This window comes from Mustelus asterias, chromosome 8, assembly GCF_964213995.1.
Source record: "Mustelus asterias chromosome 8, sMusAst1.hap1.1, whole genome shotgun sequence".
NCBI classification, from domain to species: Eukaryota; Metazoa; Chordata; class Chondrichthyes; order Carcharhiniformes; family Triakidae; genus Mustelus; species Mustelus asterias.
Window position 1 is genome coordinate 58174104 of NC_135808.1, and position 27079 is coordinate 58201182.

The window sequence follows — 27079 nt, forward strand, 5'->3', positions numbered from 1 at the left end:
GATGGGCCGAATGGCCTTCTTCTGCACTATGATTCTACTGTTGAATGTCATTCTGGTGTCAGCTGAGAGCTGTGCAAGTAATGTTGTCATGCAGGACTTGGTGCAGAGTGAGCTGGAGCCCAAACTTTCCGCCCCTTTAATAAGTTGTGGAATCTGAAAATCTGATCCATTTGAATTGATCCATTACTGTGACTTGCGGCTGCATTGCTGCGAACTGCAGGCAGCACTTGTTAGTTCCTGCTGATCTTACCAGGATCTGCAGCTGTTTAATGTTAGTGTAGAACACCTGGAACTCAGAGCAACAGCAGCAGATGACATGATAGTGAACAATAACCTCTGTGGAATGTTCCAATAAGTTGCCCTTTGATCAAAAGCATCTGATAATTCAAAGGACAGCATTTATCTTTCTGAATGGACTGCAGCTTGGGTGCTCAAACTTATCACAATTCACAACACAATTGTGTTGTGTCCCCTGCATTACAAAAATGACTAAACTCTGAAATGATTGTGTTGTATTGAAAGCATTTTTGAGACATCTTCGGGTCATAAGATTTGCCATTGTAAAGCGAGTTCTTTATGATCTGCACTTACTATCTGACTTGTCAACAAATAATGAAATAACATCAATTTATTTCTTTGCAGAATATAGTGTGCACAGGAATGCTGCAATGGTACCCGGACCCCCACCTTATCCACTGCATCCAGTCATGTGAGGTAAGCTGCTACTTGAGCATTTGGGGTTCTGTTTTCCATGTCCCTGATGTCCCTTTAACAATCTCCTGTCCTTCCTCGAATCTACGTAGACTATGAAGCATACTAACATCCTCTCCCTTCCAGCATATTGCATAGGACAAGGCAGCCTGCTTGATTGGCACCACATCTACAAACATCCGCTCCCTCCACCACTGACGCTCATTAGCAGCAGTGTGTACTACCTCAAGATGCACTGCAGCAATTCACCAAAGATCCTTAGGCAGCACCTTCCAAACCCATGACCACTTCCATCTAGAAGGACAAGGGCAGCAGATACATGGGATACACCACCTGCAAGATCCCCTCCAAGCCATCCTGACTTGGAAATATATCGCATTCCTTCGCAGTCGCTGGTTCACAATCCTGGAATTCCCTCCCTGATGGCATTGTGGGCCATCCCACAGCACGTGGACTGCAGCGATTCAAGAAGACATCTCACCATCACCTTCTCAAGGGCAACCAGGGATGGGCAGTGAATGCTGGCCCAGCCAGCGATGCCCATGTCCCACAAATGAATAAAAAAAAGAATTCAGAGGGTTCGTTTTTATAGTGACTGTGTAGGAGGGTGCAGTGAGATCACAACAGGAGGATGAACGCACTAGGCAGGAGTCTCAGTAAGGTTTGAGTTGAGACAGAATTGTGGTTTCCCTGCAGCATCCGAGTTAGAAGAAACTGTGGTGTAAAGATGTTCGAAGCAGAGTGCTGCAAATATATGTTTTGAAGCAGGATTGAGTTTTCTGGATGAAGTGGGACGTCCACATGGATTGTGGAACTGGAACCCTGACTTGTTAGAAAGGTGTAAATTCTGTGTGCAGGAGGCAGGAAGCCTCTATATAATGTGGGATGTTTCCAGTGATGTTCTGGAGTTTGGCTCGTTTACCTTTGGCAGGGTGATGGAGGCTGGGTTCGATGAATCCACGGATAGAGACCACACTTGGATCATTTTCTGCTCTGCTGGTGGGTCGAGTTTTCTTTTTCTTTTGACACACTCTTGTATTTTCTTCTTTCCAATTGCATCAAAAACTATTAATTTTCCAAACAAGTCTCTCCGGAATGAAGCATACCTTGAAATGTGTTCTCAGAATTCTCTTTCATTGCCCAGGAGAGTGGAGTTGAATCTCCTTTTCTGTTTTGTGATGTATTTGTATCCAATGGAGTTTGGCCACTTGTCACGTGCCTTTGTGTTTATGGGTCTAAAAAGTTGAAAGTTTATTTATTGGTGTCATATGTAGGCTTATGTTAACACTGCGATGAAATTACTGTGAAAATCCCCTGGTCGCCACACTCTGGCACCGGGTATTCGGGTACACTGGGGGAGAATTTAGCATGGCCTGTGCACCTAACCAGTATGTCTTACGGACTTGTGGGGGGAAATCGGAGCATCCGGAGAAAACCCACGCAGACATGGGGAGAACGTGCAAACTCTGTACAGACAGTGACCCAAGCCGGGAATCAAACCCGGGTCCCTGGCGCTGGGAGGCAGCAGTGCTAACCACTGTGCCATCGAGAAAGGCGGGGGGTGGGGGGGGGGGGGGGGGGGGGGTGGGGAGGGGTGGTGATCGAGAGCCTCTGGCAATTGTCCCTTTTTAAAGAAGGGGATTTCCCCTTTATCTTCCACATATCCTCCCCCCCAAGTAGCTTTCCTTCTCCCAGCCCCACTCCCCCTGAAGTTACTGAGTGCTATGGTCACTGGCAGTCAGTGGCAGATTAACCATTAGCTGAGTAGGCTTAAGCCGAGGGGCCCGGAAGGGAGGGGGGCCCGAGAGCAAAAAAAAATTGGTTTAAGGGTGAATACATTTTCATAACTATACCCCATGGGTGAATTAATATAACAAATACCTATAAATAGAGGAGCTTCACCCCCGGACTTGTACTACATGCAAATAAATACAAAATAAATGCCACAAAGAGTTTATTGTCATGCTATAACAAGCAATATCGAGCTCTGGCAAGAGATTGACTGCACAAGGTGTATCCAAATACATACATTTGCTTTAGAATTTGTCTGTCCTTAATGATCACTAACTGTTCAGGTGAGCATTCATTTTTGGCACTGAAGAGGATCAAAATCTATTTGCGCTCAACAATGAGCGATGAGAAACTTAGTCATCTGGCACTCATGCACATTGAATCAGACATGCTTCGATCTGTTGATTTACATGCTGTTATCGACACTTTTGTAAACCAAAAAACACGGAAGCTTTTTAAAGTACAAATGTAAAGAAAATGAAAAATAAATGAATAAAAGGGCTATAATTGATTCATATAACTTTATGATATTATACATGTGGTACATTATACATAGTACAACGATATAAGTTATCTAACGTCACTTAACGTCACTTTATTCTATTCAACGAAGGGTGGGACAGGGGGCAGGGGGCAAGGCCAGGGGGCCTTACTAAAGCTCAGCCTAGGGGTCCGGGTGGTAGTTAATCCGCCACTGCTGGCAGTCCTTTACTAACTCACTCCAATGACCTTAACTTTCAGGCGGACACCACTTTGATGTCTACTTACCCGTGACATATCCTGTTGCCATGTAGCATGCTGGCATCCAATTGTTTGGGTTCGCACCTTTGAGTGCAACACTTGAAGGCTTGGTGGCTGCTACTTGATTGCATCCCAATGTACCAGTGAGATTCAGTGCTGCAAGCTGGGAAGTGTTAAAATAAGACCTGATGTTTAGCAGCAGAAATACTGGAACGCTCCTGACCAGAAATCTAACACTTTCCATTTCGCAAGAGTCATTTCTGCTCCATTTGCTAGTGACGTCATTGCTGCTTTTCTGCAGCTAAATAAAGCTCCTCTCCATCACACTGGCACAGGATATGTTGAGATATTATTGCTTCTGATCTCCTGTGTTTTTAAAATTCTGCCGTTCTCGAAATTCTGCCAAGAAATCTTCACAAAACACAGTAATGAGAGTCACATGTTGCAATGTGCCAACATATCCTGGCAGTCGGGTTCTAGTAATAATATTTACTGTTACTTTTAGTAGAGGTGATAAGGTCATGGTGACCTGAATGAAGGGAAGCGATACCTTGTGTTGTGTTTTATTTTGAGTTTCAGTGATCTTTTTACCCGCTCCCAGCACGTCCACAATAAAGTTGGCCTAACTCTTCCCAATGACCTGACTGGTGGACAGCTCCATGGCTGCCCATGGTTTGGGTCAAGTGTCCATTCCACATGTGTGAACCTTGACCGTTCATACTGCTTTCATGTCACCAAACTGTTGCCCTGAGAGAACAGCAGCTCATATTTATACAGTATGTACCCCAACACATTTTCCTTCTCTTTAATTCTGAAGCAGATTTTGATGGGTATAGATAGAGTGAATGCAAGCAGGCTTTTTCCGCTGAGGCTAGGGGAGAAAAAAACCAGAGGGCATGGGTTAAGGGTGAAAGGAGAAAAGTTTAAAGGGAATATTAGGGGGGGCTTCTTCACGCAGACAGTGGTGGGAGTGTGGAATGAGCTGCCGGATAAAGTGGTAAATGCGGTAAATGCTTTTAACATTTAAGAAAAACGTGGACGGGTTCATGGATGAGAGGGGTGTGGAGGGATATGGTCCAAGTGCAGGTCACTAGGTTCACTAGCAATATCATGACTTTCAGGGCAAAGGTCAGTGGGACTAGGCATAAAATGGTTCGGCACAGACAAGAAGGGCCAAAAGGCCTGTTTCCGAGCTGTAATTTTCTATGGTTCTATGGTTCTTGTAGAACTTGTCCACCCTCAGCCTGTCCTGGTGTTTTGTATGGTTTGTGCCCAAAGTACGCACGCTGTTGTGTTTTATTATCTGTTGTGTTTGTGTATAGTCTTGCAAACAGCCTTGGAAACTATTGCAAGACCTTTCAACATTCATCTGCCTTCTGCGAACTGTCAGTCATGCCAGTCGCAAAAGAGGGCGAGATTTTACATTTAGATGGTGCTTTTTATTACCTTAGTTTGTCCTAATGCACTTCCACCCCTATCTCTGGTAACTGTCTGAGGCTGCACCACATTGGATACACCTTATTTCAGCTTAAGAGGAGTTTGTGACTACATATTCATTACCAACATGAAGACTGCCTGAGGTTAACATCAACCTCTTGACTTCTCCACTAGCTCTTAGTCAAAAGAGTGGTTGAATGGGGGTCCACTGTCATTTCTCACTGTCCGAAGGGCTTCAAATGAAGTCGGTTGAGTTTAGAGATGACTGCTTTCACTGAGATGGACATAACTATTTCCACAACTGGGAATCTGCTCTAGTTGTCACTCACACCAAGCAAGTGTTCATCAGTGGCTCGTTTGTGAAATCAACATTAACTGGTGGTGTCGGTAGTTGATATGATTGGATGGCCAATGTTAAACATTGGCATGGCAAACATTAATATAACTGCCTGCGTGGTAGACCACAATATGAATTCCTGGGGACCAATATTGATTTCAGCAACTTCAGACTGTTAACTTCCCCTCCATCTTGACTCCCTATATTTGTCCCTTGGCTTGTCCCAGAACAACCCCTCCCCTCCCTTACATGGCCACTGTCCCTTGTTGTTCAGTTTTACTCCCTCTGAGCCCTAACCTCTATTCTCTTATTAACACATTCTGCTATCCTTCCTTTACCACTATTAACACTATTCAGTCCCTAATAGCACCATTGACAGCCCCTTTGTCTCACGTCCATGACATCTTTGTCAATCTCTCCTTAATTCTGACTTATCACTGACTTTCCATTCTGACCTCCCCCGCCCCCAGTATATCATTCATTCCATGTCTATCCCTTTAGTTTTGTTTTTATTCCTTGGAACCATATCTTTTCCTGAAGAAGCTGTTTGGTTTTGACAATTCCCTGGTGACCTTTTGCTTAAATGACCAACACGTTCTATCAGTGATTGCGGAATGACGATACAGTTTCCAGGTAGCACAAGATTGAGTGTGGCTGCAGCATTGCGCTGCTTTGAACATGAAGCCATTGCCATGTAATGAGTAAACAATTCCATTTCTAGGCATTCTGTCGACGACGTCATTTCATTTCATTTTGTTGCCACTTTGACATCAGCCTGTCTTGGCAACTCTGGCACCACGTTTCAGCTGACGTAGTTAAGATGTTGTGCAGCAACCTTTTCTTCCTGACTAGCAGGATTTACTGTCGGCAGTGGATGTTACAAAAGATAATCTATTGGCTTAGGCTTTCCTGGCTGATACTCAACATCACCCCCTTGTAGTTTTGAGCATCCAGTGCTTGATTTGAGCGGGTGACATGTTATCTGAAGTGTTGAACAAGCTGACTGGTTTCTGCCATGGATCTTCAGGAGACTGAGCCGACTGATTTTTGACTTGTAGATCTTTGAGCGCAAGGGGCAGGATGTCCCATCAGACAGTGGGATCCAGAGTGCAGGGTTTGCTTCCTTTTCTTTCCTTCTCTGCTCAGCTCTGCCTCATCATTAGGATATTGTGACTCAGAGCATGATCAGCTTGATGGACAAGTTGTTGCCATTTTGAGTGATGGGTAGTGAATGCCATCCAGTGATTAGTGTCAATGGTGCCGCGAGCTTCAGTGTGTCATTGAAGTGTTTGCTTTGTCTTTCCCTGGAATGCTGGCCATCTGAGAGTTGAGAAAGCAGAACTTGTGAGGGGATTTACTTTCACCATTGGGACACTGTTGGGTCCATTCATTCCTTCGAATAGACGAGGAGACAGCACTAGGTGCGAGTTTCAAAATGGTTTTCTTTTATTGAACAGAACTTAAAAAGATTAACATGACAGAAAAGAAAGTGAACTTGGAGACTGGCTTCTAAGCAAACTAGTCCCTATACCGAACTTGAACATACTAAACTCAACTGGACCTGGAAACAACTGAGCACACACACTCTGAAACCAAAACATATTTTAGTCCTTATCTCGTTACTGGAAGTGTCCTTTGCAAGCTGTCTTAGTCTAGGAAAACAACCCTTGCAGCTGCTTATGATTGCCTGCATTGTGTACCCTTCAGGAATGCAGTCAATTTCTAGCTAAGCTTTAGCCTTCTGATTCTACATGTAGTCAAGTTAGCAATCAATTGTTAAGCTTAGCAGAGTTAGTTACATAGGCAGAAATATCTTAAAATGAAGTCTTTGCATAGACTGAGGCAAATAGGGCTACACATACATAGGATCCCACAGACACATACTGTGTCCAGTCCAATGTAGTTGATTTTGCAGGGGTTTTGCCTCAATGCTAGTGGAGCTGGATTCAAGGAGCACCAGCTGTTGTTCAATGGTCCTCGCATTGAATCTGGAGGTTGTGGCAGAAGCATTGCTGATGGAATTTCTCTAGTGTTCCTGTGTGTCACTGACTCAGATTCCAGATCTCACTGCAGTACAGAAGGGTGGTGACAACTACTGCTTCGTACAGTAGGATTCCTGTTAACTTGCAGAGGTCTTTGTTGTCAAACACTTGCTGATGTGATTTGTAGAAGACTGATTTGGCACAGCTGTTCCACTGCTGGATCTCTTTGTCAACGATGGCCTTTTAAGTGAAATATTCAACATATTCTAAAGTCTCTCCTTCAACATATATGGGAGGTGGAATGTTTAGCTGATGAGGTTCGCGTTAGTATGTGAGTTTTGTTTTGGCAACACTCCAGGACAGAACAAGTTTCTTGTCTGCAAAATTGAAGAAATTGAAAGCGGCTTTCAAATCTGGTGTAGAGTGAGCAAGAACATTGCAGTTATCTGCAGACTCTAGATCATGTATATTTATGGTGATCAGTTTAATTTTGGCACAGAGGCGACTGAGGTGAATGAGTTCTCCGTCTAGGTGGTATTTAATACTTGCACCAGAGGGCAGTTAATCTTTGAGGTAAATAACCACTGTCAGGTGGATTGTAAGTTGTCTGGGGCCTATCCCATACGGCCTTGCCTGACCTCAGTCTGGATTTTGAAGGATGGGGTTTCAGATCCCCTGCTCAAGACAGTTGCAGTTATATCATCATGAAGCAGTTGCAGAATTGTGATTGAAGTTTCTTGAACATCCAAATCTCTGGATCAGAATGTACAGAGCCTCACGATTTGCTGAGTCAAATGTTTTGGTCAAATTGATGAATGCAATGAAGAGTTCCTGGTGCTTTTTTCTTGGATTTGTCCAGCTACAAAGACCATCAGAATCTCCTCTGGAAGGTCCAAAGCCACACTGATAAAGTAGGACAGATAACGTAGTGAGGTCAGGAATGAAGCCGCTCGAGTATGTGAGGAGTCTTAGCAGACCCCGGATAGACTGCCTACATGTTTGTTGGATGTTCAGTGTTTGCAGCGGTTTCAACATTCTATGGATCGGGTGACACACCTTCACAGCTCAACTTACGCCTGAAGAATTTGATTCTGCTTTTGTTTCATATCAACAATTGTTTCATATATTATATTTCTCTTAGGTGTGAAATACATCGTTTTAAGGGTGTGTGTATATGTGCACGAGTTTGTGTGTGCGTGTAATTCAATTTAAATTAATCCAACAGCAAAGATTTTTTTATTTAAAGGAAAAAGGTTAGTTTAGTTCACACTATTTCCTTGAAGATAAAGTTACTAATGCACACATACACAGACATATACATGCATTCGCGCACATGGACACATGGTAGTTACAGATGAAGATAAAATGGTACTTAGAAAGTTGAGTCATATTCAGTCTCTTGTTCAGTGCAAGCCTGATGTTTTGAAGTGAAGATGTTGTATTGTCTGAAGTGAGGCTTTTAAGGTTGTAGGATTGTCTCCACAGCTGCAATGCCTTCCATAGTCGAATGGCTAGATGCTGTTTTCTCACGTAAGCTGAGTGATGGAATCAGATTTACGGAGAAGGGAGAAGGTTCCTTGTTATTGGAACTGTAGATGTGGTACGTTTAGCCACCTAGTTCACAACAGTTGCAGAGTTTCTCTTGAGATGTTTCTCTTCAAATGACCCTCTTTTTCTAGCCAGCATCCTGCCTTTTCAATACCTTTGACCAGCAAGCTAAGATGGCCATTGTCTCAAAATTGTCGAATCATGTTTCCAAATAATGAAACTGGTTGGCAGCCTGTGAGACGGACACATCTTAGTCAGAGTCTCCTTAGTTGAGGTAATTAATTTTTTTAATGTCCCAACCATTAGTTTGAGAGTCACAATTCCTTCATGTTTGGTGAGATGGAAGGAGCTGTCCACACCTCCAGGCCATTGGTTGGGATTTTCTAACCCCTTGGAGGCAGCTTGCCATTGGCTTCCAGCGGGAGTTTCCTGCCCGGCTGAAGTCAATGGCCATTTGTGTTGATTGCTGGCCCTGCTGCCGGACAACCCACCACAAGGGGTTGCCTTCGGCGAGACTGGAAGATCCCACCAGAGAACCCGTGTGCAGCCCTGTCCCCGGCGCCCGTCCCTGTCCCCATCGCACGGCCCTGTTTGCAGTGCCCAGGACCATACACAGTGCCCAGATGCGGTTTAACCGGGGTTTCGTAGCTATGGGAAAGCCCTTTATATTCTGTCTTCCAATTAGAAAGAGTTAAATACCATGAACCTTTTGGATTTTTTTTGACCGCTGCATTTTGGTGATCAGTGTACTTGAATTCAAAATCTCTTGGGTGCCCCACTGTTCCTTGCTTTGCACCATTTAAATTACTCACGGATAGAAGCATTTTTGGTCTGTAATGGGAAACTTGCACTGAAATCCACTTGCCACAGATTTGCCCACTCACGTAATCCATCAATATCTTTTCCGCCTGCACCAATAACTATGTCAGCAATCTATTGTGTCTTCAGCCAACTTGGATATGTGGCTAGCTCTTGTGTTATTTAAGCCATGAATAGAGAATAGTTAAAGTTCCAGCACAGAACCCTGTGGGACATCATTGGTTATTCATTTAAATTCTATGTCAATGAGATCTTAATGACCTGTGTCCTCACCTCTCACCCATTCTGCTGCACTTGGCTCTCCAAAAGAGATCAAGTACAACCTATCTTGGTGCAAGTTGAGATCAATGAGTCAATAAAGTTTTTTTTTTACCTCTTAATGGTAGGAGAAGCCAAATTAGTTGCATTTTTAGTCAATGTTAAAGAACTGTGGTTAGGGATGTTTGGTGTGTCAGGAAAATCCAGTGATCTGTTCATACCTAAACTCAGCTGCCAATCTGAACCAAGTGGTTCCTTTTGGAATCACCAGAGGACACAGTAAACAGCTGCCAATGAATCTGTACTGTTGTCTGTACCAGTAACTGGTACAGCTATAACCCCCAGCAGCCCATTGACGTCTCTCTCTCTGTGTTAGATAGAAACAAGTGCCATGTAACTGAGAGGCTTGACTCATGTGACAGGGCCAGGTGGTTGAACAAAGGACAAAGAAAATTACAGCGCAGGAACAGGCCTTTCGGCCCTCCAAGCCTGCACCAACCATGCTGCCCATCAAAACTAAAACCCCCTACCTTTCCGGGGACCATATCCTTCTATTCCCACACTATTAATGTATTTGTCAAGACGCCCCTTAAAAGTCACTATTGTATCTGCTTCCACTACCTCCCCCGGCAGCGAGTTCCAGGCACCCACCACGCCCTGTGTTAAAAAAAAATGTGCCTTGTACATCTCCTTTAAACCTTGCCCCTCGCACCTTAAACCTATGCCCACTCGCAATTTTCCACTGGGAAAAAGGCTCTGACTATCCACTCTGTCCATGCTCCTCATAATCCTGTAGACTTCTATCAGACTGGACTCCATGAACTACCATAACCAGTACAGGGATTGAGCTGTGCCCCTGGCATCATTCTGCATTAGACGCCAATCCACCGCCATACCCTTGTCTCTAAACCAAAGGACAGAGAGGATGATCCTATTTAGTATCAGTCTGATCCCATTCCCCCTATAGAAACAGCTAGAATCCTACCTTCTCAAACTCCCACCAACAGAAACTAAACTCTCTGATCAAGGTTTCAAACAGTCTCCAATTTCTCCCGGACTGCTTCCCTATTTGTCTACATTGAAGCCCTATTTGGTACCATGCCTAGTTTTCCATTATATTTGTGGAACTCTGCTTCATTTCCTTGGTACGCACTGTGACAGGAGAAGGGCTGGGGCAGGGGATCCGATCAGAGTAACTAACATTCCCCTGTTTTGTAAAGTCCCTTACTTTGCCTATTTGTTGGATGACTCTTGTCCCGTGTTTCTTGGGCAGGCTGTGGGAGACAGACCCTGGGAGTCAGGGGACGGCACAGTGGCAGAGTGGTTAGCACTGCTGCCTTACAGCGACAGCGACCCGGGTTCATTTCCGGCCTCGGGTCACTGTCTGTGTGGAGTTTGCACACAGTTCTCCCCGTGTCTCCGTGGATTTCCTCTGGGTGCTCCGGTTTCCTCCCACAGTCCAAAGATATGCAGTTTAGGTGGATTGGCCATGCCAAATTGCTCCTTAATATCAGGGGATTAGCAGGATAAATATGTGGGATTACAGGAATAGGGCCTCGGTGGGATTGTGGTTGGTGCAGACTCAATGGGCCAAAGAGTCTCCTTCTGCACTGTAGGGATTCTATAATTCCTCTTGCCTTTGCCTTTGTATTTTTTGTGTGAAGGCGCATGCTGTGGCTGTTAACACAGTAAGAGTTTTAACAACACCAGGTTAAAGTCCAACAGGCTTATTTGGTAGCAAATACTATTAGCTTTCGGAGCGCTACTCCTTCGTCAGATGGAGTGGAAATCTGCTCTCAAACAGGGCACAGAGACGCAAAATCAAGTTACAGAATACTGATTAGAATGCGAATCCCTACAACCAACCAGATCTTAAAGATACAGACAATGTGGGTGGAGGGAGCATTAAGCACAGATTAAAGAGATGTGTATTGTCTCCAGACAGGACAGCCCGTTAGCCACCAGGGGGAGTTTGAGTGATTTGAGCAGGACTGCGAGTTGGCCTGCGGGGATGGGTGACGATAATGTTGTGACTCCACAAGTTAAGTTGGCAGTTTGATACACTGTACGCTCCCCCCACACCCTCCCACCCTGCTCCAGCTGCCCAGATGTTATGGTCTGATAGTCACCAGCACCACTGCCACCCCCTCCCCCCCCCGTCCACTCCCGGCGGGTCAGCGACCCTTAGGTCTTTGCGTGAAGAGTTGGTCACCATGACTCCAATGCTGACCCTTTGACGGCTGGCATTGACATCATCCATAGCTACAGGTAGCAGCCAGTCTTGTACCCTGACCCTGTAAATGTGGAGGGGGGAGAGTGAGGTAAGGGGGGGGGTGGGGGTTAGATTCAGATGCTAACATGTGACATAATTTCAGCCAACGCCCCCCGGGACACTGCACACGCGCAAACATCTTACAAACTGTAAACTGTCAGTACTGGCATGCTTGGCTGGTATTCCACTTGGTGGGCACATGTCACGATGGGACAAAATAATTGACTGTGGAATGTGCTTGGCCTCTGCCTTCTGGAAGGGGGGGGGGGGGGGGGGGGGGGAGAGGGGGTGGGGGGGGGGTGCGGGGGAGAGAGGGGGGGGCGGGGAAGAGAGGGGGTGGGGGGGGCGGACCAACAGGCAGGATGATAATTGAATGAACGAGATAACTTCTACAACAAGCTTGGGCCTATTTTGTAATTCTCCTTGGAACAAAAAGACCATACCGGCCTTGATAACAGGCTCTTCCCTCTTTAGAAAGCAGCAAATCTCTGGCACCACTGAGCAGTGAGCTTTGACGGGAAGTCTGGGGCTGATACTGGACGTTCCCACTGTTCCGTCTGCCCGGGTATTGACCAATTCAGCTGCTGATTTAAACTGGCTGCCCTTCCTCGGATCGGATATCCCATCAGCACTCTCCCCGTGGTATCCTCCCTGGACCAATCAGGTTGCCAGAACGGTGTGTCACCATTTGGAAAAGGTCACTGTCAGACAGGAGATGTTGGAAAGCAACCCGACCAGTCCATTAAGAGCTGCGGTCCTCAGGGGTAACTAGAGAGTGACGCAAGCGTTTGAAAGTGTAATGTGACCATTATTGAAGATCACAGAGGAGGCGGTGAGCTTGTTTTTAAATATTGATTTGCATTTGGAATACACACAAACATTTCACGCCTGCACCACAGAATGTGCAGCTGCTGGGATCTCTGACAGCTCAGGAGCACCACCAACAGGGATAGTGCGGTATTGCATCAGTTGGCAAATGTGAGTTAGAATATGTGGCAGAAATTTAATTCAATGTGTGTCTCTCCAGTCGGGAGTACCCTGAGCTGTAACTGTCAAGTCACACTTGGGAGTGTACAGCGGAGAACACAATTGAAAACAAAACAGCTGATTGATGGGGGGGTGGGTGGATAGTGGTTGGTGCAGATGGATTGTAAAGATGTATTGCTCTCGAGTTGTGACACCAGTGTGCAGCATCAGTTGTGAGTGTATCAGGGTACATGGGTGCCCCACATATGGGGCAGAGTAATATACACCATGTTTAATAGGTGAACATTCACTTACTGAATTAGGCAGCAGGAGACGTTCTGATGATTCACAGTTGCTTTATTGTGATGGTATATAGTTCAGTCTGTGCACTGTTTTCTACCCTTCTGGATCCTCTCTCTGTCCAGAAGCAACTCCCCTCACTGGGAGGAAAACACAACTCTTCAAATACAAGCTCAGTGAACATCACCTGCTCTCAATTCATTCTGAAGCAAGACCTGGTTGACTCTTAAAGGGAACTGCATCACTCCGCCATTAAATCTTCAGCTGACAAAGGCTTAAGCTCTGGAGCTCCCTACCTAACCCTCTCCCTTCCTCCTTCCTTTTAGCCTATATCTTGGGCAGGTGACCCCAAGCTTGGTCAGAGTCTCTCCTTGTGTGGCTCTGTGTCTCACTTTGTCCAATTAATGCTCCCGTGAGATGCCTCTGGATTTTTTAACCATGGTATAAGTTGCGTTCTTGTTATGTTTGGGTTGAGTTCCTTATGGAGAGCTTTCTCATTTATCATCACCTGCCATTTGGCAATGGCAAGCCCACTTAAACCTGAACTTCATGAGATTATCTGGACCAACCTAACTCCCTCTCATGCCACTGTTCTACACATAGCTATATTCCTGCAATGACAACAACTCAGAAATTTGAAGCATACCTTGTCTCATCCTTAACTTTCCTGAATGGAACATAAACTTTTTTTTAAAAAACCCTGTCACCCGGGACTGGTATCTAAATGGGATTTTCAGGTTTTTTCTCTTTTTTTTTCTGATGCTGAATGTTTATATTAGCTGCCTGTATTCCCAGTTCCAATCCTTCATTTCTAATATTCTTGGATCATTATAAAAGCATTAGGCTTCTCCATCACTGTCCCCCTTGCAGTCAAGGTAGACCAGTTTGCAAGTGTTTGAGTGCTTTTCAAAAGGGTTTGATTCTAATCAAACCGAGTTACTCAAATGAAAACACTTGACGCTGGAAACACTCAGCAGGGCAGGCAGAGAGAAACAGTGTTAACGTTTCTGACTGATCATCTTTGGTTAACTGGAAGGTGTTGGAGATGAATGGCTTTTAAGAAAATGCAGAGACAGGGAAAAGGGTTCTGGGGGTCGAGGGGAGAGAACAAGGAGAAAGATCCAAGATCAGGTGAAGGGCAGGGATAATGAAATGACAAAAGGACAAACATGGAAATAAAAGATGGCGTTCAGAGAATAGGAGGTATGCAAACAATTTATTTCACATTTCCAGCATCCACTGTATTTTGCCTGTATTTAAAGTGATTTAAATTTTGTCTAAGTGACCTATTAGGCCGTATGATGAATATTGTGTACAGTTTTGGCTATGTTGCTTGGCAAAAGGACAAAATGCATTTGTGATTGCTCAGAGAGGGGTATTTTGATTAATCCTAGGTTCCAGAACTCTGAAGCACTGAGTTCAGTTTTTACTTGAACTATTAAATAGATCTGAGGTGGAGATGCCGGCATTGGATTGGGGTGGGCACAGTAGGAAGTCTCACAACACCAGGTTAAAGTCCAATAGGTTTACTTGGAATAACAAGCTTTTCGCAGTGCCGCTCACTCGCCTGATGAAGGAGCAACGCTCCAAAAGCTTGTAATTCCAAATAAACCCGTTGGACTTTAACCTGGAGTTGAGAGACTTATTACTATTAAATAGATTGAAATAGAAGAAATGACTTGGCACAAAAATGGTTAGAATGTGAAATTCTCTCTGTGACTATTATCGTTCATCAGAGGGATTTGCATTGTTGCTTGAAAACATACAAACACGGAGCAGGAGTAGGCCATTCTGCCCCGTCATTTAATAAGATCTGAAAGTAACCTCAAGTCTGCACTCCACCTAGCCCCAATAACCTTTTACCTCCTTGCTCACCAAGAACCTATCCACCTCTGCCTTAAAATATTCAAAGACTCTGCTTCTGCAACCTTTTCAGAAAGAGAGTTCCAAAGACTCATGACCCTTTGAGAGGAAAATTATGTCCCTCATCTCGGTTTTAAAAGATGGCCTCTTATTTTTAAACATGACCCCCTCATTCTAGAATCTCTGACAAGAGGAAATCTCCTCTCCTCATCCACCCTGTCAATACCCCTCAGGATCTTGTGTGTTTCAATCAAGTCACCTCTTACTCTTCTAAACTGATGCTAAACACTATGTAGAGTGAACAGGGTGTTGAGAACCCAATGACCCCAGAAAGAAGAACATCTGCATATATTTGATAGTGCATATGGACTGTTTCTGTGCTGTAACATCCTGTGATTTTAAAAATGTTGAGGAAGTACGATGAGGGTACTTACAATGCTGAGAAGCATAGATAATGGCCGCTAATGTGTATTAAATTGGACTGGACACATAGAACTTCATCAGGGGACCAGATGAAATGTACCCCAGGACGTTGTGGGAGGCTAGGGGAAATTGCGGGTCCCCTAGCAGAAATATTTGAATCATCGACAGCAACAGGTGTGATGTCTGAAGACTGGAGGGTGGAAAATGTTGTGCCTTTGTTTAAGAAGGGCTGCAGAGAAAGCCTGGGAACAATAGGCCAGTGAGCCTAAAGTCTACAGTGGGTAAGTTATTAGAGGATATTCTGAGAGACAGGATCTACAGGCATTTAGAGTGGCAAGGACTGATTAGGGACAGTCAGCTTGGCTTTGTGAGTGGAAAATCATATCTCATGAATTTGATTGAGTTTTTTGAAGGGGTAACCAAGAAGGTAGATTAGGGCAGTGCAGACGACATTGTCTACATGGACTTGAGCAAGGCCTTTTATAAGGTAGCACATGATAGGTTGTTGCATAAGGTTAAATCTCATGAAATTTATCATGAAGTCTTGAATCAATACAATCGGAAAGGACAAAAAGCCTGAAAGACAGGGCCTTGGGAGAGGAGAAACATGATCACTTTAGAAAATTGCAAGAGAGGGAGTTCAGCAGAGTTAGCATGAAGTAGGGAATCACAGCCGAACAAGGTTTCCCTCATTCCCATGAGGAAGATCCAGGGAGTTTGCACATATTGGCTAAATCGTCCCAGCTCCAGATTGTCAGAGAGTAAACCCGCAGAAGTCCTGGCTCGCTGATTAAAGAGGAGAATCAAAGAAGCCTGAGCTTCCAATGAGCCATTCCCCTGTTCCCCAGGAGCCTCTGAGAAAAGCCTCCTGCCCCTGCATTCGATTCGGAGATTCCGGCCACAGTTCTGACTGACTTCCCTGGATTGTTACCCAGGAAGCCTGGCTCCAAAAATGCAAGCAGGTGCGAGCAGAACGCACTCCGCCACCCAAGGAGGGGAAATGTCCACGCCAATGCGCACTTTCAAATTTGAGGAGGTTTTGAAATTGAGTTAGAGTTGGGGTGGGATCAGAGGAGCGTTCATTTACCCGGGCACAGGCATCGCAACCTTAACACGTACTAACAGTACAAAAATAGTGGGTTTGGCACGTTAGCAAGGAACATAGTGAAATAAACTTAACAAGGACAGGTTAGTTGACTGAGCAAGTGGCTTGGCAGCTTCAAACTCGTACAAAGAATTGTGAGGTATTGCAATTCAGTGGCAATATTAAGGAATGGCAGTGTAAATGCAGTGGTGTGAAACTGAACAGTGGAGAGAAAAATAGGTACCCCCTGTGTGCTAATACAGAATCCTTTGAAATTGCACGTACAGGCAGATAAACCTGTTTTTTAAAAAAAAGCAAAAAAATAAAGCAGTTTAGGTTTTATGAATGTTGGGTGGGGCTGGGGGGGGGGGGGGTGGATGGTGGGGGAGTGGGTTGTGGAAAGAGTACATTGGCAAAAAAGATTAGGTTAACTTTATGCATTATAGTGATTAGATCACAGAGAACTACATGTGCTACTTTGGGTATTATAGAGAGAGCATTAAAAATATAGTTCATCATAGACTTACCAGGATGAGGCCAGAGACGGGAAATAATAGTTATGAGGAGAGACTGGAATTGTTTCAACTGAAGCAAAAGAAGTGTTTTATAGGGCGAGCAGGGAATTTGGTTGTAAGTTCGTCAGTTTAAAATTGTCACTACGAGAATGTGAAGAGGAATTTTTCTTTTCAGACACGGAATTGTTTTGAGTATGGAAGCCACAGAAAGTGCTCGAGACTGAGATCACGGCAGATTTTCAGGAAGTAAAGGGAGATGTTTGAAATAGGCGATGCAACCGGATTGTGGAGAGAGCAGTGCGTGGGGAAATTGGTTCTGTGATGCTCTAGTGAAGGGCTGGCACATTCACGATGACCCGAGTGGCCCCATTCTGTGCTGTAGATGTTTCTGGTTGCGTGAGTTCTAAAATACTGGTGGTGTCCTGAATCGTTTTGATAGTAGTGATACTGAGAATTATACTGATGACGTGTCAGGAAATAGGCAAAGATTTACAAACGTGATGATAGACAGGACGTTGTTACAGATCAGGCAAACAGTCCAAATCCAGTAACTATGTCTGTACAAATAAGCATACCAATGTTATTCGTGCTCAGCTGCTTTAGAAAGGAAGTTTCAAGGACAACAATGAAGTCAGACTTGATAAAGACCCATCAAAAAATGTTAACAGAGGATGTTGGAATTGTAGAATGGTGAAAGAACAGGAAAAGGCCATCCTGCTCATCATATCATAGAATCCCTACAGTGCAGAAGGAGGTCATTTGGCCCATTGAGTCTTTACCGATTCTCCAACAGAGCATCTTTATCCAGGTCGACTCCCTGCCCTGTCCGCGTAACTCCACATACTTAACTCGCTAATCCTCCTAACCTACACATCTTTGGACACTAAGGGGCAATTTAGCATGGCCAATCCACCTAACCTGCAAAACTTTGGACTGTGGGAGGAAACCAGAGCACCTGGTTGAATCTGCACTGGCTCTCTACAAAAGCCACTCAGAGCCCCCCCTCCTGTCCTTTCCATATCATCCTGTAAATTTTTTATTTTTAGGTTCTTCAGGCTCATCCGATTCTCTTCAGGAAGCCGCAAGATGAACCTGCCTCCACCACACTCCGGGCAGTGCCTACTCACCAGTAGGAGACATTCTTCCTCATGTCACCATTGGCTCTTCTGCCTTGTATCAGAGTCTTCCAGTCCTTGAGCCTTCTACTAATGGGAACAGTTTCTCTCCATCTTCCCTGTCTGGACTCTTCATAATTTCAACCGCCTCCATCAAATGAGCTCTCAGACTTCTCCTCTCTAAGGAAAACAATCCCAGATTCTCCGATCTAGCCACTTAACTGAAGACCCTCATTCCTGGAAATCATTTGTGGGCCTTTATCTTTAGGGATAAAGCCTTCATATCCTTCCTAAATTGTGGTGCCTAGAATTATAGTCAGAGTATCCCTCACACCTCATATGTTTGCTGAAATGAACAAAGCTTTGCCACAGGAAGACTTTTAAAATGATGACTTTAGCTTCCTGCTCTAGATTGAGGACTGGCCCACTGCCTTCCTCCCTGCTCATTGCTACCACAAGCTGAAACAGCACAGCACAGAGGAACCTGTTTCATCATGTTGGGGGAACTAGGCCAAGATTTGGATGCAGAAAGGCTTGAAACCGGAACTGATAGTGGACACAGACATGGACCTGAGCAGCCTCTCCAACCTTTACTTGGCTGAGCCTTGTCATGGGGAATAAGACAGTGGTTCAGTGGCACAGTCACTGGCCTAGTAATCTAGAGACCCAGCGTAATGCTCTGGGACCTGGGTTTTGAATCCCAACATGTCAGAGGGTGGAATTTGAATTCAATAAAAATCTTGAATTAAAAGTTTAATGGTGACCATGGAAGTTGGCTGTTGTAAAGACCCATTTGGTTCACTGATGTCCATACCTGGTCTGGCCTTCATGTGACTCCAAGCCCACAGTAATGTGGTTGACTCTTAAATGCCCTCTGAAATGCCCGAGCAGGCCACTAAGTTAAAGATAGTTAGGGATGGACAGTAAATGCTGGCCCACCTCCATGAATGAATTTTAAGAACTTGAACCTGGAAGCAGTGACCTGGCTGAGGCCCGGGTGAAGGGCCAGCATATACAAGACTGGATGTACCGCCATTTTTGTGGATGTGTTCAAGGTGTTGGTGTCGGGGTGGAACCATCATAGAAACTAGAACAGGAGTAGGCCATTCGGCCCTTTGAGCCTGCTCCGCGATTCATTTTGATCATGGCTGCTCATCAAATTCAATACCTTGATCCTGCCTTTCCCCATGTCTCTTGACCCCTTAAACTCCAAGAGCTCTATGTAATTTCTTCTTGAAATCATACCACATTTCGGCTTCAACTGCTTTCTGTGGTAGTGAATTCTACACATTCACCACTCTCTAGGTGAAGAAATTTATCCTCATCTCAGTCACCTGAATCCTACTCGGGAACATGTGGAGTAGCTGGCCAACTTCCGAACCTCCATTCACCATCTGTCATCTAAGGCTTGGTGTTTGATTTGATTTATTATTGTCACATGTATTAGTATACAGTGAAAAGTATTGTTTCTTGCGCGTTATACAGACAAAGGATACCATACATAGCAAAGGAAAAGAGAGAGTGCAGAATGTAGTGTTACAGTCATAGCTAGGGAGTAGAGAAAGATCAGCTTAATGCAAGGTAGGTCCATTCAAAAGCCTGATGGCAGCAGGGATGAAGCTGCTTTTGAGTCAGTTAGTACACGTCCTCAGACTTCTGTACCTTTTTCCCGATGGAAGAAAATGGAAGAGAATATGCCCAGGGTGTGTGGGGTCCTTGATTATGCTGGCTGCTTTTCCGAGGCAGCAGGAAGTGTAGACAATGTCAATGGTTGGTTTGCGTGATGGATTGGGCTCTATTCACGATCCTTTGTAGTTTCTTGCGGTCTTGGGCAGAGCAGGAGCCATACCAAGCTGTGATACAACCAGAAAGAGTGGTGCATCTCTAAAGGTTGATGAGAGTTGTATTGGACATGCAAAATTTCCTTGGTCTCCTGAGAAAGTAGAGGCGTTGGTGGGCTTTCTTAACTATAGCGTCCACATGGAGGGACCAGGACAGGTTGTTGGTGATCTGGACACCTAAAAACTTGAAGCTCTCGACCATTTCTACTTTGTTCCCATTGATGTAGACAGAGGCATGTTCTCCATTACGCTTCCTGAAGTTGATGACTATCTCCTTCGTTTTCTTGACATTGAGGGTGAGGTTATTGTTGTCGCACCAGTTCACCAGATTCTCTATCTCATTCCTGAATTGTGTCTTGTCATTGTTTGAGATCCGACCCATAGCGGTGGTGTCAACAGCAAACTTGAAAATTAAGTTGGAGGGGAATTTGGCCACGCAGTCTTAGGTGTATAAGGAATATAGTAGGGGGCTGAGGACACAGCCTTACGGACCACCGGCGCTGAGTATGATCGTGGAGGTGCTGTTGTTGCCTATCCTTACTGAATGTGGTCTGTGGGTTAGGAAGTTCAGGATCCAGTTGCAGAGGGAAGAGTTGAGCTCCAGACCACAAAGTTTAGAGATGAGTCTTGTAGGAATATTGGTGTTAAAGGCTGAGCTGTGGTCAAGAAAAGGAGTCTGAGATAGGTGTCTTTGTTATCCAGGTGTTCCAAGGTTGAATGTAGGGCCAGGGAGATGACGTCTGCTGTGCACCTTTTGCGGCAATAGGTGAGCAATAGAGTATCCAGGCAATCTGGGAGGCAGAAATTGATTTTGCCATGACTAACCATTTCGAAGCACTTTATAATGATGGATCTCAGAGCCACTGGAAAATAGTCATTAAGGCATGCTGCCTGGCTTTTCTTTGGTACCGGGATGATGGTTGTCCTCCTGAAACAGGTGGGGAGCTCAGGTTGATGTAAAGTATCTCCTATGGACCACGAACATGTGGGCCACATCACTTCAGTCAACACACCTGCATCCTGGTCATGATCACAGTCTACCTGGTGAACCTTCTGTGCTAGAAGAAAAGTTGTCCCTGAAGTTGGATGGATGAGAAAAGCCTTCCTCCCTATGCCACAAGATGCATGCCCAGTTTTTATTTTGTTGTCAAGTACAAAAATGTAGTTGTGGAATCTGAAAACAGCAAAGGGAATTCTGCAAACTAGATTACCGTTGAAAGAGAAATTAATTTTGACTCGCTTGATCTTAACCAACTGCACAAAATTGCAAACAAAGTTAGTGGCTGGCAGTGTTATTTGAGGAAGTTCCCATAGAACTAGAATGAAAATGCAGTATCAGAATGGGCTCTAAACGGCAGTTATCTATACTCCAGTTGAGCCCAAATCATCGTTTTATAAAATTCCCTCATAACTTCCTCCATTTTGAATTCTCGGCCACTATTTTAAAAAAACATGATCCTGTTTAACATTTTAACCACGTTTCAACCGGCTCAGCTACCTTCTGAGAGGGATGTCCTCCCCCCTCATCTCCCACCCCAATGACTAGTTCAGGTGGAATTCAAAGTTACTCATTCCAAAAGTGTTGAAATTTCACTAAAAATAGGGAACATAGGTGGTCTTCCCACTGACATTTTTTTGGCGGCAGTGAGATTTAGCACAAGAGCAAATCTCTCTCCAAAGACCCATGTGGGGAAGTACATTTACTGACAAGCCCACCAATGTGCCCCAGTTTGTGTTAACACGGTTAGACAGTGGTGCTGAGAGGGAGTGTCTTTCTTTTGATGCAGGAATTTTCAGGAGGATCATTAGGTCCAACAAGCCCACTCCCTGCCTCCCACCCGAACTTTCTATAGACAGTGAGAGCAAGCTGAGTAAACAATGCTCAGAGCTATAGAGATGGCATTGTTTTGTGTTCCAATGACTCTTCTAAATTGTAAGTAAGCTATGAAGTTGTAAGTCTTTCCCCGGCGATAGTGTGTGCTACATTCTTCCCTTTCCTTCCAAAGACATTCAAAAGCCTTTACAGCGACAATTTGTCCATCAACACCCTGGAGTTTATCATTAGTTGGAAACTCAACTGGACCAGCCACATAAATAGCATGACTTCTAGAGCAGGTCAGAGACTGCGCATTCTATGGTGAGTCGCACATCTGACTTTCCAAGCTTTCTCCACAAGTCAGGACTATAATGTGACTGTGATGTGAATTCTACAACTTCAGATGATTAGCTCTACCCCAACTCGACCTCTTTGTTTTCATTTTATTTAATTTTTAACTGTTCTCTACCTTTTACTTCCTTATTGCCTTTCTTTATTTTTCTTCCCCTCCCACTCTTCCCCCTATTTTATCCCCCCTTTCTTTACTTTTTCTCCCCCTTTGCTTCACCTTTTCCCCCTTTTTCTCAATTTACCTCTCTCCCACCCACCTCCCCCCTGCCCCCACATCTTCATCTGTCACAGTTTATCCTCTGATTTCAGCTTCTCTGCCGTTTGGCCATTCACACCTTCTATTCTCTCTATGGACTGCCATGGGCAGCCCTTCCCCTTGTTTGTGTGGCTATGACTCATTCCCTCACCCTACAGTATAAATATCTCCCACTTTCTATGCCTTTTAGCTTTGATAAAGAGTCATCTGAACTCGAAATGTCAGCTCTTTTCTCTCAAAGAACAGTACAGCACAAGTACTTGGAGCTCCTTTCTCTCCTTACAGATGCTGCCAGACCTGCTGAGATTTTCCAGCATTTTCTCTTGGTTTCAGGTTCCAGCATCCACAGTAATTTGCTTTTATCCTATAATGTGACACGCTCCACATCCATGGTTCGGTGCACCAGTGCAACAACACGCCGACCAAAGCAGTGCTTGGGATTGATGGTCCATTCTCCACCTTAAACCCTCTGTCAATGTACAGTGGCTGCAGTGTGTAGCACAGGCATGTAGCTACAGCAAGTCGCCCATGTTCTTTCTGGCTGTACACCACTCCCCAAACACGTGTTCACTTTCACCTACAACAATAAGGGACAAAATGTGCTTAGAGCCACCAGGCTTCCCTCTAAATCACGTATCATACAGACTTGGTCATATATTAGCATGTTTCATTGCCACTTGGTCAAAATCCTTCATCGTGTGGAACATAGCATATCAAGAAGGCAGCTCGCTATCACCTTCTCAAAGGCAACGAGGGATGGGCAATAAATGCTAGTCTAGTCACTGATGCCCACATGCTGAGAATTACTTTTTAAAAGTAGTAAATTTACAGAACACCAGAATAACACAGGCTGCTCTTCAAAAGACAAGTTTAATTTCTTAGCTATTTCCCATGTGAGGAAATAGAAAGTACAGCCAAAACATCGCGGACTTGTGAAATGAGGGAACACTTCAAACTTTCAGTGCAATAAATATTTCTAACCTTTCAGACACTTTTCCTTCATCTGCTTCTTTTAAAAACTCCTTATTCAAAATGGTGCCAGACTATTTCAGTTGAATTAGAATGCTTCTAGTTGCTAAAAGGAGCAAATTAAGGGCTGGCTTGGACCTTATTACAGACAGGAGTATAGAATAACAGTGAGAAGTGGTATTGTACATTACTTACAGATAGGAGAACATGGTTTACAGCCATAAGTGACTGTTCCACCCACTTGAAGTCATTCCAAAACTCTAGTTGTCCATCTCCTAGTTTGCACCTCTGCACTCAGTGACATACATTGGTTCCAGGTCTTGCCATGCATTGAATTTGAAATGATCAAAATAATAAATTATTTTAAAATCCCGCAATGGCCTTGCTCCATCTCTCTCACTGCAATCTGCTCCAGCTCCGCAACATTCTGAGATATCTGTCCTCTTCTAACTCTGGCGTCTTGAGCAATCCCCATTTTAATCACTCCACTACTAGTGGCCACATCTTCAGCTGCCTTGACCCTACACTCTGAAATTCCCTCCCTCACCCTCTCTGCCTCTCTACCTCTTTTTATTCTTGAAGGGGCTTCTTCAAACTTACCTTTTTCATCAAGCTTTTGTCATCTGCCCTAATATCTCCTTCTATGGCTCCTGCGAATCACTTTGGGACATTTTATTACATTAAAGGCGCTAGGTAAATACGGATTGTTGTTGTTACAGTGGACAGAAGGACATTGTATATGGCCGATCGATTGAAACACCATGCACTGATTTGATTTCATTTTTTATTGTCACATGTATTAACATGCACTGAAAAGTATTGTTTCTTGCACGTTATACGGACAAAACATACCGTTCATAGAAAAGGAAACGAGAGAGTGCAGAATGTAGTGTTAAATTCATAGCTAGGATGTAGAGAAAGATCAAATTAATGCAAGATAAGTCCATTCAAAAGTCTGACAGCAGCAGGGAAGAAGTTGTTCTTGAGTCGGTTGGTACGTGACCTCACGTATCTTTTTCCCGACAGAAGAAGGTGGAAGAGAGAATGTCCGGGATGTGTGGGGTCCTTAATTATGCCGATTGCTTTGCCGAGGCAGCGGTAAGTGTAGACAGAGTGCAGATAAGAGAACACTGCGCATGAATGACAAACAGGAGGGCATTTATTGTACCCAATAACAGACCACAGGAATTTACATGTGGGTGACATATTATTCCATCATGAGCTTCTAATTATTGCAAAGGGGGTTCATTTTAGTTGTGTAATATGCTAATGAGACAGTATACATCAGCACAGGAAGTGACCCCAAGTCTCATGATCTTGCGTTCTCTTATAGACCTCATGACAAATGAAACTGCGACAAGATGTTTCTCAATAAAGTGTTTCCTTACCAAAACAGAAAATGCTGGAAAATCTCAGCAGGCCTGACAACACCTGTGGAGAGTGAATAGAGCCAACATTTCAAGTGGGTCATCGTGACTCGAAATGTTGGCTCTGTTCTCTCTCCACAGATGCTGTCAGACCTGTTGAAATTTTCCAGCATTTTCTGCTTTAGTTTCAGATTCCAGCATCCACATTATTTTGCTTTTATCGGAGTGTTTTCCTTATCTCAGTAGATTCTGTAAATATTCTATGTTAGCACAAAGAGACCAAGAATGTTATATGGTGGCAGTGAGTGAAAGAACAAACTGAGTGTCAGTGAGTAGGTTATTGCTGAGCAAGTGCCGTTTGGTAGCACTGTCCATGACCCCTTCCATCACTCTATTTAATTTAGCTTTGCCCCATAATCGCCCCCTAGGGTGTGCAGATGGACCCGTTTTAACCTCTTCCCGTAACCCCTCTCCTTACACTGAGGAGTATCCCTGTTGATTCCCTCTACAGTTTATCCAGTGCTTACGGGGATGAGAGTCTGATCTGTGTTGAATGCAGTGTCAGCACAGTCTACTAAACTTGTGTCTACTGCTCTAACTATCTGGCTCAGTAATTTATTGCTTCCCCACACCATCTAGACATGGATCTTCTGACCCACTATCCCCTTCATCAAGACTGTCTAATTCTACATCTGTAATATCATTTGACCCTGCCCTTTTATCAGCCCATCCAGTGCAAAAACCCTTCGCCATATCTTTACCTGCAGACTCAACCTGCCTTGGCTGCCACTGAACACCCGCCACGAAAACATGTCTTCATTCATGCCAAGTCCTGTTCACCCATCACCCTTTGTACTCCCTGACCTACACTGGCTCCCAGTCTAGCAACATCTCCATTTTAGAAATCCTCATCCTTGTTTTCAAATCCCTCCATGACCTCGTCCTTCCCCATCTCTAGAATCTCCACCTGCCCTCTGGGAATTCTACACTGCTCTAACATTGGTCATTTATGCATCCATCACTCCCTCCCCCAACACCCATCATTAGGGGCTGTGCTTTCCTAATGCAAGGTCTTTAGTCATAGAATCCCTACAGTGCAGAAGGGGGCCATTGAGTCTGCACCGACCACAATCTCAACCAGGCCCTATCCCCATAGCCCCATGTATTTACCCTAGCTAGTCTCCCTGACACTAAGGAGCAATTCTAGCATGGCCAATCCACTTAATCCGCACATCTTTGGAGAGTGGGAGGAAACCGGAGCACCCGGAGGAAACACACGCGGAAACGAGTAGAATGTGCAGTCTCCACACAGACAGTGACCTGAGCCGGGAATCGAACCTGGGTCCCTGGCACTGTGAGGCAACAGTGCTAGTCACCGTGCCACCGTGCCGCTCTTAGTTCCAGGATTTCCTCCCTCACCCTTTCTCATCTTCTCGAAGATCCCCAGCCTAATAACTCTTCCTTTGGTTGACTGAGAGTTTTTCTGTAATTATTCTCTCGGTGCTCTGTGTTAAAGTGCAATACGAATGCGGGTTGTTGTTGATCCACCAATTAATACATGTTTGTTGAAGTTGAGTTGGGTCTGACCTATGAACGGATACGGCTAGCTTCGCGAAGGAGTGCAGATGAGACGGCTCTGATTTACACCCTAATTCCCTTAGTGCAAGTCAGAGATGGGCACAGCCAGCAAGCTGTCTGTGCACAGGCATGAATGCCCTCTGTGGATTAACTTTCAGTTTATAAATGTTCGGAAAGGCAGTAAAGCTCTTCTCTGTAGTTAGACAGATTCACTGGCTCCGGACATGTGTGATTGATTATATACCATACCAGTAAGGGATGAGGACAGAGTGGAGGGATCACCAGGCAGACTGGTTGCAGCCCAGGCTTCTCTTTGAATGCTAACCTTTTTGGAACTGATCAGGAAAGCAAGATTTAAACCAAGCCATGGCACTGGGACCAAATCCAAGTCTTTGAAGTTTACAACAAAGAATTCCATCATCCACAGGGATATTTATTTGCTGCAGCAATGTTACAGCCACATCTCGGCCGATCTGCAAAGCAGAATCAGTATCTTCTCAGACACCGGGGCAGGATCTGAGAGCGTGAGCGACGGGGTTAAACTCAGAACCTTCCCAGCAGGAACCCATTAAAGGTCCAGGATTATTGTCAGACCTTCGCTGTTAAAAGGAATCTGGATGGAAAGACCAAAAGTAAATTTTGAGCTGATGGAGAAGCTTGATCTTGAAAGCACTGCTGCCTTACCTTACAAAAGAATGCTCATTGTGAGTTCCTCTTTTTTTAAAAAGGGTGGCCACAG

General features: G+C 44.6%; 1 protein-coding gene across 1 annotated transcript in view; it reads left to right on the forward strand.

The window, feature by feature from the left end:
* The window catches only part of pappa2 (pappalysin 2), a 416756-nt gene that overhangs the window by 337049 nt on the left and 52628 nt on the right, over window positions 1-27079 (forward strand). Inside the window, exon 20 of the mRNA XM_078219173.1 lies at window positions 643-714. Within this exon, the coding sequence (XP_078075299.1) occupies window positions 643-714 (72 nt within the window). The remainder of the gene's footprint in view (window positions 1-642; window positions 715-27079) is intronic.